The sequence below is a fragment of the Phyllostomus discolor genome, chromosome 9 (genome assembly GCF_004126475.2).
Source record: "Phyllostomus discolor isolate MPI-MPIP mPhyDis1 chromosome 9, mPhyDis1.pri.v3, whole genome shotgun sequence".
Classification (NCBI taxonomy): Eukaryota; Metazoa; Chordata; class Mammalia; order Chiroptera; family Phyllostomidae; genus Phyllostomus; species Phyllostomus discolor.
Window position 1 is genome coordinate 83,876,826 of NC_040911.2, and position 13,481 is coordinate 83,890,306.

General features: G+C 54.6%; 1 protein-coding gene across 1 annotated transcript; it reads right to left on the reverse strand.

Moving 5' to 3' along the window:
- Positions 1 to 5,355: 5,355 nt before the first annotated feature.
- Positions 5,356 to 12,787, reverse strand: NRSN2 (neurensin 2). Its single transcript, XM_028524739.2, has 3 exons — positions 11,780 to 12,787; positions 9,010 to 9,204; positions 5,356 to 7,208 (listed from the first exon to the last, which is right to left on the reverse strand). The coding sequence occupies exons 2-3, from the start codon at positions 9,193 to 9,195 to the stop codon at positions 6,783 to 6,785; spliced, it is 612 nt and encodes a 203-aa protein (XP_028380540.1). The 5' UTR covers positions 9,196 to 9,204; positions 11,780 to 12,787; the 3' UTR covers positions 5,356 to 6,782.
- Between the last annotated feature and the right edge of the window lie 694 nt (positions 12,788 to 13,481).

Here is a 13,481-nt window from a genome sequence, read left to right on the forward strand (position 1 = left end):
GAGGGAGAAAGGGAGAGAAACATCGATGTGTGGTTGCCTCTTGCGCTCCCTCTACTGGGGACCTGGCCCGCAACTCAGGCATGTGCCCTGACTGGGAATTGAACTGGTGACCTTTTGGTTTGCAGGCCTGTGTTCAATCCATTAAGCTACACCAGCCAGGGCTGGGGGTCAAACTTCTATACTTCTCTGTACCTCTGCCGAGGTCCACATTCTGGGCTGAGGAGGCCTTCGTCCTGTGATCGGAAACAGCAGCTCCAACACAGGGCAGGACGGGGCAGGTAGAGGCCTGGGGCGGGGAAGAAGGAGGCTATGCTTGTGCCATGGGGACACACACACTGGCAGACAGCAGGCTGTTCGGGGACACGTGCACACACACACACCTCTCTTGCACACTCTTGCTGCCCCAGACATGTCGACGCCTGCTCACACTGGCTGAGTCACTTTGCACCCAGCCCGACTGGGGTCACTTGAGCTCTCAGCTGTGCAAAGGCAGGGCGGTGTCCACCCTGCTCACCGAGCTTCCACAGAGCCCGGCCAGGGGCCAGCCGAGAGCAGGCACTCAGGGTCTGCGGACCATGGTTACTGTCTTACCCTTCCTTCACTCACTCTCTCGGTCCCTCCACCCCCGGATCGGCATTGGGCAGTGCTGCAATCCATCCCGCTCTCCCCGCCCCCACCCAACCAGCGTGCATCGTGCATCTGCGGAGTGCCCCATTAGATGCCCAGTCTTGGCAGCTCTTCCCCTGTCACACCTGGCCTGTGGGCCCTGCCAAGTGCACGTCCCAGTGGCCATCCTGTTCTCCTCCCTTCTTCTCTCTGCTCTGACCACGTGTGCTGATGAAATCCTGAGTTCTTTCATCGCCAGGCTCCTGATGTCCAGGGCTTGGCTTCCAGTCATGTGCTCTGGGGCCTGGCGGGTGGGACAGGAAGCTCTCAGCCCTCGGTGACACCAGGCCAGGCAGCCTTGGAGCGAGGCCAGAGCCCCTGATCACCACACGCCCACAAAGCACACCTGTGAACAGGCATGTGAGAATGTGGCCCAGAAGAGGATGTCATGTGTCCAAGGTCACAGGAAACGTCAGTGTGGGATCCCAGCTGTGGCACCTCTGTCCACCCATGAGCACGACCGCACAGTGATACAGACTCCACTTCCTGATACCGCAGGACCAGGGCTTCAGCCCTGCTGTTCGCTGGCTCAGTGACCCTGGGCAAGCCGCTTCGCTTCTCTGAGCCTTATCTTTCTTTGTTCACACATCAGAGATACTTTGTAGGTGCAGCTGCTAAAAAAAAATCCATAGCATAGTAAGTGCAAATGCACACTGTATCAGCATGTCTGGAGACATACATCATCATCATCATCATCATGTACATGCCTGTTGGCATACACATGAACACACATTGGTGCACATCTACACATGTAACATGCTTACTCCAGGAGTCATATATGAGTCCACCGATTTACATATGGACACGTGTCTGTGAGGTCGTTTGGGCAGGTAATTTTTTCCCCAACAATGCACACCTGTAGGGCAACTTTCCGGAGGATTCACTGAGCTCTTGTCACGGGCGGGAGCTGGTGTTTATCTGGGTGCATAAGCACGTGCTTGCCTGTGTCCGTGTGAACCTGCGTGAGGGGTTATGAGTACGACCCCGCCGCTGACCAGGTTGGATAGTTGGTAGAGTCTGTGGGGACTGGCATCGCCTCTGTATCTATGGATGCCAGGGGTCTGGGCGTTCTGAACCTGGATAGTTTGGGTTCACATCTCACCCGTGCAACCTTTGACGGGACACTTCAACCTTCTGTGCTCACTTTCCCACTCTGAGCTGGAGATCACGATAACCACCCGTGTGTGGCAAAGACTACCAGAATCGGTTCATGTACAGGACAGACTGCAGAGCTTATTGCTCTGAATCTCCCTGCGTCTGTCCCTGTGACGCATGACAGGACCTCCCACCACAGCGCTCCCCGGTCCCACCACCATTGCCTCTCCGCCAGACCGTTCCTTCCACTGGACCGGAAGCCCCCGGAGGGCGGGGCCAAGTCTGAGTCATCTTCAGTTGTGCCCTGCGCGCCGCCTGCTCGTCCTGAACCTCGGATTTCTCCTCCTTCCTGACAACAGCTAGCCTTTCACGGGCACTTCTCTGTGCCAGGCACAACTTTAAGCTCATTAGGTCCTCAAACAGTCTCAAGACTTTGGTATCCTTGTTGGCCCATTTTAGAGATGAAGACAGTGAGGCTCAGATTGGTTAAAAAATTTCCCAGGCTCACAGAGTGACTTGACCCTGGCTGACTGCCTGACATGAGATTTGGGATGAAGAGTTTGGCCGTGAATGTTGCAGATCCTCTGCCTCTTGGACACCCCCATCTGACTCTCTCTCTCTCTCTCCCTGCCCCCCATGAATATCCCTGTATTTCTCCTTCTCACCGTGGGGCCTCTCAGCTCCCAGCCCGGACACAGTGTCCTCAGGGGCCAGACAATGGCTCCAGGTCACCCTTCTTTGGCCCAGTTGGGGGTGAGGTGGAGGAGCTTCTCTGGGTCTGGCCGGCTGGGTCGGCAGGGGCGAGGGAGGAAGGGCAAGACCCAGTGGGAAGGAGGGGCAGCCTCTGGGTAGTGGGGGTGGGCGCTCAGGCTCTGGCAGAAGAGATGGAACAAAGGTAGACACCCCTCTCCTCCTCCTCCTTTCCCAGGTCTCCCCACCTCAGAGAGGGGAGGGACTGCAGGGTGGAGGGAAAATAGCTCCCCCCTGAGGTAGGGGAAGCTCTCCAACTGTTGAGCTGCCCCAGAGGGTGCCCGGGGCAGCTCTGAGCTCTGTGTCCCTTTAGTCCTCCCACGTGCCCCTTGGGTCTCCAGGAGCCACCGAGGCCCAGGGCCTTTTGTATTCTGTGCTTGTTGGGTACAGTGCCCTTTACATGCCAGTTAGGCCAAGTTGGGTGACAGTGCTGGTCAGACCTTCCCCACCCGTACTGATTTTCTGTCTACATGCTTCATCGTGTATTGAGGAATACTGAAATCTATGTCATGGGCTGGGAACTCAGGGAGGTCGCCTGGGTGATTGCAGGGCGCCTCTCATCCCCGGGCTTCGTGGTTCGTTCTCCGGTTCTTTCCGGTGCTCGAGTGAGACTGACTCCCGGTACTCCATCCTGGCCAGAACAACTGTATTATTTTTTTTTAGCTTTCTTTTGGAAATCATTTTAGATGTATAGAAGAGTTGCAAAGAGTCCAGACAGTTCCTAGATGCCCTCCTGGATGCTCTCTCCTTCGGTCGGTGAGTTTTGCGGCCTGTTTTTGGTCTTTAGTGACCTTAACGCTTATAAAGAGTGTTGGTGGGGTTTTGTAGCATTCTTTAATTTGGGGTCTTCCCATGGTTAGGCCAAAGCATGGATGTGGGGAGAGAACCGCACAAATGAAGTACACTTCTCGCATCATTCAGGGCTCCGTGATATCGGCCAGACTTTCACCGCTGGTTCAGGTAGTGCCTGGCATGTGGCTCCACTGCGCATCTCCTTCTCCCCTTCCACCTTCTGTTTGCTGGGAGTAAGATGCTGAGCACAGCTCACCCTCAAGGAGACAAACCAAACCTCACCATCTGGGGGGCGGAGCATCTAAGAACTTGTGGACGCAGGTTAAAGTCAATACAAAAATTCATGAGTATTTGGAGGGGAGATTATGCAGATACCCTCTTTCACCTGCAAGTTTCGCCCACACCTTTTAGCTTTCGCAGGTGGATTTTCCCTGCAGCAATCACTGCTGTGGTACGCTGGGCATTTTTCTATTTCTCTCAATCCTTCTGTGTCTGTTTACTGAAATCCTTCTGTAAGGAAAGCCCCTTCATCCCAACTTACTAAATGTGTTTAATCAATTACATGATTTTTAAAAAGTTAATTATGAGGGCTGGGGGGACAGGATGGGAGTAAAAGACAGAAAACTGTACTTGAACAACAATTAAAATAAAATAAAATTTTAAAAAAGTTAATTATGTTTTTAAACAAAACACACTGACATGGTTTAAAATCCAAAATGAGTGCAGATCTCTCTCCCACCCCTGTCCCCTCCCCAAAGGCAGCCAAAGGCAACAGAGACTTTACCCATGCACTAGCAAGGCCCATACATCTTTCTAGACAGACGGTTTAAGTGCTCAGAGGGTTCTGCACCTTGCCCCTTTTCACCTGACAATGTACTTGTAAACCAGTGTAGATCTGTACGCAAGGAGCTTTTTCATTCTTTTACATAGTTCTCCTACGTGTAACTGTGCCGTGATTTACGGCCTAGTCCCTATCAACGAACATTTAGGTTGTTCCCAAGTGTTTTCTGTCACAAACAGTCCTGCTGTGTCCCAAGTTCCAGTATGTATAATGGAACCTATAGATTTGGCCGCACAGGAGGGAGGGACCAAAGGACATATTTGTTTTCCATTTTGAGGTCGCCGCCTCGCCTCTCTTGCAGGCTGCACCAGTTTCACAGCCGGCTTGTTAAGGTGGCTGTACCGAGCACCCCATACAACGTGACTTAAAATGAAGCAACAAAAACGTATTCTCTCACAGTCCTGGAGGCTCGAAGTCTGGGAGATTTGAGCTTTTAATCTGAGTGAGGTGGGGGCCCTGAGCTGGGACTGAGCAGAGGAGGGCGTGGCCTGACTTACAGAGGAGGGCGTGGCCTGGCTGCTCTGTCAAGAGTTGACTTGGGGGAAGGAGAGGCCAGAGCGGGGAGACCAGGAAGGAGCTGATGCAATAGTCCAGATGAGAGGTGGCTGCCGCTCAGGCCTGGCGGCTGGCTGTGCGTGTATGAGCAGCGGTCGGGTGTAGGACACATTTCCAAGGCTGAGTTGACAGGACTTGCTGATGGATAGGATTCAGGCTGTTGAGGAAGGAGAGGAGGCAAACGTGGCTCCGTGGTTTTGCCGAGAGCAACCCAGAGGCTGGCACTGCCCTTCTCTGAGGTGCGGGCAGCACATCCTGGGGGCCTGTAAAATACTGAGCAGAGCCTGGCCCCCGGCAAGTGCCAATAGGGATGAGCTGTTCTTCTTGCTTCTGAAGATCCCATTTTCGGCTCCAGCTCCCTCCCTAAAGTAAACCGTCCTTGCCCTCCCTCTCTCCCAGGGCTGGTGGGGCGGTGGGTCCTCAAGATGGCTGAGAAATCTCTTTCCCAACAGGCAGGCATTTCAATTTACCCTCTGGAAGCCTAGGCGAGTGGTTTCATTTCTCTCACCATTAGTTACCTCATCTGTAAAACGAAGATAATAATGTCCTTTCTCGTGAGGAGCAGATGAGAAACAGTGGATTTAAGTGCCCAGCACAGGTGGCAGCCTCCGTCCTCCCTCCCCATGCCCTAGTGGTCAGGAAGAAAAGAAGCAAAGTCAGTATCCACCCCAGCTGTTTATTGAATGGGAAGGTGGGATGGAAGAGGTGAGGAATGGGGAGGTGCCCTGGGGCACAAGGGCAGTAGGGCCTGCCTGGTGGGAGAGGACCCAGGGACACCCGCCCGCCCCACCCAAAGAAGCCCCTCAAGGCTGGGGAGACACTGAGCCCGGGAGTAGGGGTGTGGCATGGACAGCTCTTTTCCGCTATCTTGGAGCGCCCCCTAGTGGTAGAGGATGAGGCTCATGCGTCACCTGTGGGTGATTGTTTCTGGATGGGGGTACTTGGAGGGACAAAGCCATCCTAGGTCTGCTTTCCTAGCTCATAGAGACCATTTAAGTACATGCTCAAAGTATTTTCTGAGCCACTTGGGATCATCAGGCTTCCAGCTAGTCTCCCTAGGCCAAGCCTGGCCTCAGCCCCTGCGGGTCCTGTGAAAGCCAGGAAGGTGCAGGGCCCTGCTTCAGCTGCAGAACAAGAGCTGGCCCAGCCCTGGGAGGGCAGCTTGGCTGGTTGGACCGTTAGATCCTTGTCCCAATACGCCAGAGTTGTGGGTTCTGTCTGTGATCAGGGCACATACAAGAATCAATCAATGAATGCATAAATAAGTGGAACAGCAAATCAATGATTCTCTCCTTTCCTCTCTCTCTCAAATCAATAAATAAAAATAAAAATAATTTTTTTTAAAAGCTGGCCCAGGAGGAGTCACCAGATGTGAGTCGCTGTTCCTGCAGACTGCCAGCCTCGGCCAGCCGCCTCATCTGTGCACTGGGGCTAGTGCTAGCCCAGCATGGGGAGGACAGAGGGGCCCAGATGGCAAAATGCATGAAGAAAACATACCCTAGGGGCTAAATGGTTTTGTGCCATCCTGGACAGGAAGCCCAGTGAGCATCTTTGACTCGTCCTGAGGCATCCTGGTGCAGCTGACAGAGGGTGGGGGTCAAGGGAAGAGAATGACCCTGCCACCCCACCCATTTTTGCCTATAGAGGGTAACACTTACATCAAGGGAGAATAGGAAAGTCATAGAACTCAAGAATCTGGTCCAAACCCCTTATAACACAGAAGCAGGAATGTGGTTCGAAAGGGTAGGGGTTTGGCCAAGGTCCCAGAGAGGAAAGGGTAAGGACAGGTTGGGGGAGACGCTTCCTGCCCCTGAAGGGACTGGGGAAGGAGGGTGGCTGGGAAGTTTTGAGTGGACTTGGGGAAGATTGGCATCTGGAACGGGCTGGGGCCCTATTCCCTGGGAATGGGCATGAGGATGTGAGCTCCAGGCTTTCTGACCTGGAGTTGAGCCTTCTGGCAGCGTAGAAAGGGGGGTCCCTGCTGACAGGGAGAAGTTAAGGAGACAATGGGAGGGTGGGGTGTGGTGGGAGGAGGAAGGGTCCAGACTCTGGGCCCGGTGCCTCCTTTGGCCGTGTGGACAGCTCAGGAGTCCCACTTGGGCTGGATGGTCTGCACAGAGGATTTCCCAAAGGGGCTGGCAGGCGGCGAGAACCAAGCCTGGCCACCGACATCGCGGAAGATGGGAGACAGCTGCTGCTCCGACTCGTCTCCGAAGACCTCCACGTGGCTGTCAGCTTCCGTGTCCAAGGCTTCTGCCTTGCTGTCCTGGCTCAGCCAGCCGGTCATGGCCCAGAACAGGCAGATGGCCAGCAGGACGCCGGCCGCCACGCAGAGCGCTGTGCCTGCCAGGCGGCACGTGCCTAGAGCCTGGTTGTAGTCGGCTGCCCGCTGATCCAGCACCAGGAACTCGCCCTCTCCGATACCCTCCAGCTTCGGGGGCACCGCATAGCCTGTGGTCAGGGCTGCCACACCCAGCAGCAGAAGCAGGGTACCCGAGGACAGGCTGATCTGGAGAGAGGCGGACAGATTGAGAGGCGGTCAGGGTCAACCCCTCGGCCAAGGGATCACTTTGGGTCCCAACTGGACTTAAAGGTGACCCCTTAATCCACCTTAAGAGATGGGAACCACAGAACACACCTGCTAACTGACATGGGCACACACTGATTCTACGTGGAACCTTGGGGCCTCTTGTTTAATTTCCTTCCCAGCCCCCACCTGGCAGGGGATTTCTCCTGCCAATCTTGAGCCCCCCTCCATCATTATTCGGGCCCTATCTTATCCCTTTGTGCCATCTACCCTCTATCTCTTTGTCTGGTTAAGTCCTACACATCCCTGAGATTGCACCTTAAAGCTCACCTCCTCAGGGAAGCCTTCCAGGATACCCCTGAACTGGATTAAGTCACCTGCTTTATACTCTATGCAAATGCTGTGCCCATTCATTCTTCAAGGTGAGTCAGTGCACTCACTTTGGTGTGTACTAGGGTGTGTAGTTTGGTTACTGTGTAAGTGACATCTGCCTGCCCACCAGACTGAGAGCTGAGAGAGCCATGAGAGCAGAGGCTGCCCATTTTGGCTCACTAAGTGTGTTCCATGCCTAGCACTGTGCTACTACAGAGTAGTAGCTTCGGGGATGTTTGCAGAATAATTAAATGAACCACAGTTAGGAGCTGCTGGAGGACAGGAACCACACCTTCTTCAATTCTGTATCCCCAAGAGCCTAGCACATGGCCTGGCTTTAAAAATGTCAAATACTCCCTGGCTGGTGTACTCAATGGACTGAGCACCAGATGTGAACCAAAGGGTCACAGTTGCGATTCCCAGTCAGGGCACAGTCCTGGGTTGCAGGCCAGGTCCCCAGTAGGGGGTACGTGAGAGGCAACCACACATTGATGTTTCTCTTCCTCTGCCCCTCCCTTCCCCTCTCTAAAAACAAATAAATAAAATCTTTAAAAAATCAAATACTCATTGACCTTCTCCTGGAAGTCTTCCCTGATCACCCCAGGGAGCACCGAGAGCATTTCTTCTCCCGGCATCCTCTGCACACTTGGCCTGAGGTTTCGGGCTCACCCTGCACAGTTTATCAAAGAGCCATGCCCACCGCAGGGACTGGGCTCGCTGCCACCTCCACACTTTTACCCACACGGTGCACCCTAGCTGGCCACTGTCCCAGGCTGATGTGAACATCGATGGTTTCTCTCGCACCTTCCACTGCCCTGACAGCAGTACCCCAATAAGTCACTGGAAAGCACAGTAATGTTTAAGTGGGATGAACCCCCATCCCTGCCAGTCAGCATAAACTATCCCCCTGGCCACAGAAATTAGTTCAGGGCTGGGCAATGAGCCAATCAGAGCCAATGCAATACTTGCCAGGACTTCCAGAAATAAAAAGCAATGTTTCTTTTCTGAAGGAAATATTTCAGGGTTTCCCTTGGGTGGTGCAGAGTGGAAGACTGAGGGTCAGCAAAGCAGCAGCCGGCTGGGGAACATGTGGGAAGAACCCAAAGCTAACAGGGGCTGCAGGGAGGGAGCCCCGTGGGAAGCCTGAAGACTAAGAGAAATCTTGAGTCCTCAGTGTGAGGGTCTGAACTGCTGACTCAAACCTTGCCCGAAAGCCCACAACCTCTGGCCTCTTCTGTAAAATAAGCGATATTTTCCCTTCATTGTGTAAACCCATCTGAGTCGTGTTTTCTATTGCTTGAATGTGCAAGACTCCTAACCGCTGCACCATCCCATTTCTTTCTCTCCACTGAGTCCACCTCTTCCTTGAAGCCACAGGAAATCATCAGAGTTGCTCCTCCTCCGGCCTTACCTTCCAGCACAGTGAGGGCCAGGGTCGACGGGGACACAGAACAGGAGGCCCCTCGGGGTCATCGCTGAGGGCGGTACCTGCACAGTCCTCGTAGAAGAGGTGCAAATAGGAACGGACCCCATACCACTTGCCGTCTTCCACGTTGGGGCCCCGGCTACATCCACAGGAACGGTCATAGCTTGGCATCTTGGATTCCTGCGGGGCAGGGAAGGTTCAGCCAACAGAGGGAAGGGTCAGTGAGAGCTGCCCAAGGACACCGTTCCAGGCTCCTGAATCTTTGTGTGCCATCCACTTCTGTTTCAGACACCCCACACTCATGGCACAGCCTGGCCTCCTGGAATCCTGGCCTGGCTTTCCCTGGTGTACTGTGAATGGGCCAGTGCACTGAAGTGCTTCGCCCAGTGCCTGGCAATCGTAGATGTCAGTAAAGGTGTGTGTTTGCTCAGGAGGCCACTCAGTGGCTGGGACGGTGGGCTCTGGAGCCTTGCTGTCTGGACTGCAATCCCAGACCCACTACTTCCTGACCGTGTGGCCTTAGACAAGTGCTTCTACCTCCTTAAGCCTCAGTTTCCTCATCTGTAAATCAGGGCTAATGATCACACCTTCCTTTGTATAGTTATTGTGTCTTCTGGTGCCAAAAGCAATGGTAGCTGTTGTGATGATTATTATGATGGTAATTTCTTCATTATTATTTTTATCCTGTACTTTTCGAGTCCCATGTCTGGAGTGAGAGGTCCTCATCTCCATCTCCTCTGAAAATCTCCCTGCCCTTCAGTGTAACTGTCCTGGCTGATGCTTGTCCAATCAGGCAGAGCTCCCCAAGCTGCAAGGCCCGAAAGGGTCTTTTCCCAGGGCTGCCACTGGAAAGGTGACAACCTCCAAGTCCCAGGGAATCTTGATTCCACAGGAAGTGAAAGTCAGGAGCCCTTGGGATTAGGGGCCCTTAGGGTCAAGGGCGTTAGATTTCTAGAGAAGCCTATCTAAGGTCCCCTCTCCTCAAGCACGGAACCACAGATGTCAGAAATGAAAGGTACTTGTGTAACCACACACAGGTAGGACTAGAATCAAAGCCGGGGAGTGGGGCGGTGCTGGGGGAGGACTAGGCTCCTGCCCCTCCCACCTCAGTGATGGCCCTCAGACAAAATAAAGGAGTTTACACCGAAGGGGAAGATGAATTTCCAGCCCCCTCTCACTCCCAATCAGATGTGGCCCTCAAACCCTTGCAGAGAGAGACTCACCAGCAACTCCCCCCCACACACAAACAGAAACATACACAGATGGACATGGGCACACACGCACCACTGAGACACACACCAACACAGACACACAAACGCCCCGGAGAGACACGCCAGACAGCCACACATATTCCACTGCACAAAGACACATGCAGATAAACACGCACAGCACAGAGAAGCAAACACATACAAACATGCATGAACAGACACACGCAGGCACATGCAGGCACACGCACAGCCAGTGTTCGTCGGGGTGATTCTTGGAGCCCCCCCGCGATCCATGTGTGTCACAGGCGTGCCGTAGCTAAGACCTGCCTATAAAGCACAGCTCCTCACAGCCCTCCCCTGCAATTCAGGCGAAAAAGAGGAGAAAAAGGAAGAAAGAGAGAAAATTGACAGGGAAAAGGCCGAGACTAAAAGCAAAGGAGGAGAAAAAGGACCAGAGGGCTAGAGAAGGCGGGCGGGGCGGAGCTCCGAGGAGGCGTGGCCAGTGCGGGACCGCCCCGGGCTGAGGAGCAGTGGAGCGGGGTAGGAAAATGAATGGGGCCGGCGGAACAGCCGGAGTTAGGGCAGACACCATTTCTTAAAGGCCCTACGGAAGACAGCAGGGAAAGGGTTCGGGGATGGCTGGCCTGGGTTAGCTCCTCCCCTGCAACTCACTGACCTTCCCCAAATATACATAATCACTCAATCCTGCTGGCAAGGAAGAAGGAAGGTGACCTTGACGCTGCCTCCCCCTCGGCCTGGCCCCTCCCCCTCCCCTTCTCCAGTTGCTAGGAGGCCGTCTGGCGGTCGGGAGGAGGGAGGGAGAGGATGCTGAAGACCCCGCGCGAGTACCCGGGACGAGGCTTGCCGCGGGAACACTGGGGAGGTGCCCAGAGGCGGGAGCGGGGAGGAGCTGGTTGGGAAGCGAGCGGGAAGAGGAGGGGGCCCAGCTTCCGAGAGGGGGCACTGCGGCCGAGCTGGCGCTCGGGGGAAGGCGCGCGGGAGGATGACCGGCGCGAGGGCCTGGAGACGGATGGAATCGCGCCTCTTTGCACCGCCTCAATCAGTTCTCCTTCCCTGAGCCCCAGACCCGCCCACTCCAGCGCCCTACACTGCCCAGGCCCGGAGAAGGGGCGCCCTCCTGGGGGCCAGGACGGAGGAATCAGGCCAACTCCCCTGCCCCCCACCACACCAATGTTTCTGACCCAGCCTCGGTTCTCTGGTCGACAGTAACTGCGTCCTTTCCCCTAGAGGTAAACTAAGTCGGGGTGGGTGGGGTAATGGCTTTTTAGTGGAGAGGTGGGCGCCGGTCTTGTCCTGAGAAGCCTCCTCGCAGCCCATCATCCCAGGGATGTCTGGGGCGATGGCTGGTGCGATCGCCGCCCCTCGCCACTTCACCGAGAGCCCACCTCCCAAAGCTCGAGGCACCCCAGGGCTCGGGCGCTGCAGTCCTGCCAGAGGGAGGCGGGACGCAGCCTGAGCTGGGGATTCGGGCAGGGGTGGGGGTTCGGGCAGGGGTCGGGCAGCGCGTGGAGCGGGGTTAAACTCACCTCTCCGCCTGCGGTCTCAGCTGAGCGGGAGCAGGAGCGCGAGCAGAGCAAAAGCCGGTTCGGTCGCGCCTGCGCCGCAGTCGGGAGTGGAAGGGCCCCCCCAAGGAGTAGCTCTGCAGATTGCGGACCCCTGCAGGATCGCGAGCCCTGTCCCCTTCCAGAGTTCCGTTCTCTGTCTGAGTCTCCAGGCCCCTCGCACAGACCCCACAACCTCCCTGGACCACAGGCCTCATGCAGCCCCCTCAAACTCCTCACCCGAATCTCGAAGCACTCCCTCTCACTGAAGACCCTTCCCTCAGGGAGCCTTCATCTCCTCACTGTACCCTCCGCGCCCCCCTCCAGGTCTCATTCCCCTCATGGAGCCCTCACCCCAGTATACAAATGTCCATCTCCTCCTGAGCCCCCACCCTCTTCATAGACTTCATCCCCACCTTCTCTCTGGGCCCCCACCCATCACTGAGCCTCACCTATCTCACTGAGTCCCTACAAGGGCCCTTATCTCTTACTGAGGACCCCACCCTCTCATTGAATCCCCCATCCTCTCTCCATTCTTTTTTCCTCTTTGAGCCTCTACCCCTTGCTAAGGATCAGCCCCCTCCCCCATCTTGAGAAGGGAGTTGGGATTGGGGTGGAGGTGTTGGAATAGAAGATTTCTTCCCTCAGGAAGGAGCGGATGAGACAGGCTCCCTTGGTGTCTCTCCCAACCTACCCCTGGTTCCACCCTGGGCGATGTGTGCCTATGGTCCCTCTCGTTGGAGAGTCCTTGTCAGGTGCCTACAACCTTGGTTTTGTCCCACGTTTGCTGTGTGGCCTTGGGGAAGTCAGTGCACCTCTCTGGGCTTCCTCAGGTGCCCCTGCACAAACATGTCTTCACGTCTTGACCATCCATTCTGCCCCCCTTCCTGCTAGGGGCTGGGACATGGGGATGAATGAGCTCTGCACATCCTCTTTGTTCATCGTTGTATACCGAGCCTCACATAGGGCTTGGCATTGAGTAGGCAGCTCAATAAATATTTTCCGAACACAGATTAATAATAATATCAAATATACAGAATGGGGCAAAAGTACATTGACAAATGCTTGTATGGAAAAATACAATTAATAAATAATAATACAAGAATAAGCCCTGGGTGGCGTAGCTCAGTGGATTGAGCGCGGGCTGGGAACCAAAGTGTCCCAGGTTCGATTCCCAGCCAGGGTACATTCCTGGGTTGTAGGCCATAACCCCCAGCAACCGTACATTGATGTCTCTGTCTGTCTGTCTGTCTGTCTCTCCCTCCCTCCCTCCCTTCCCTCTCTAAAAATAAATAAATAAAATCTTAAAAAAAAGAATAAGCTCTGTGTTTCATAAACCTACTTTTGCTCCACCCTATGTGATGCTCACTATGTGCAGAGGCTTGTCTAAGTGCTTTATATGTACTACTTACTCATTTAACCGAGAGAGAGGGAGAGAATGGGTGAGAGAGAGATGGAGCTCAAACCATAAGCCTTGAGTGGAGAGGCTTATAGCTATGTGAGGCTACAAGCTATGTGAGATCCTTCAGGGCCTCATAATGAGTTTGGACTTCAACCCAAGAGAAGTGGAGATCCATGGAAAGGTTCTAAAGAGGGCAGGGATGTGATCTAATTTGCACTCAAAAGCTCCCTCTGGCCCTGGCTGGTTTGCTCAATGCGTTGGAGTGTCGTCCAGTACACCAAAATG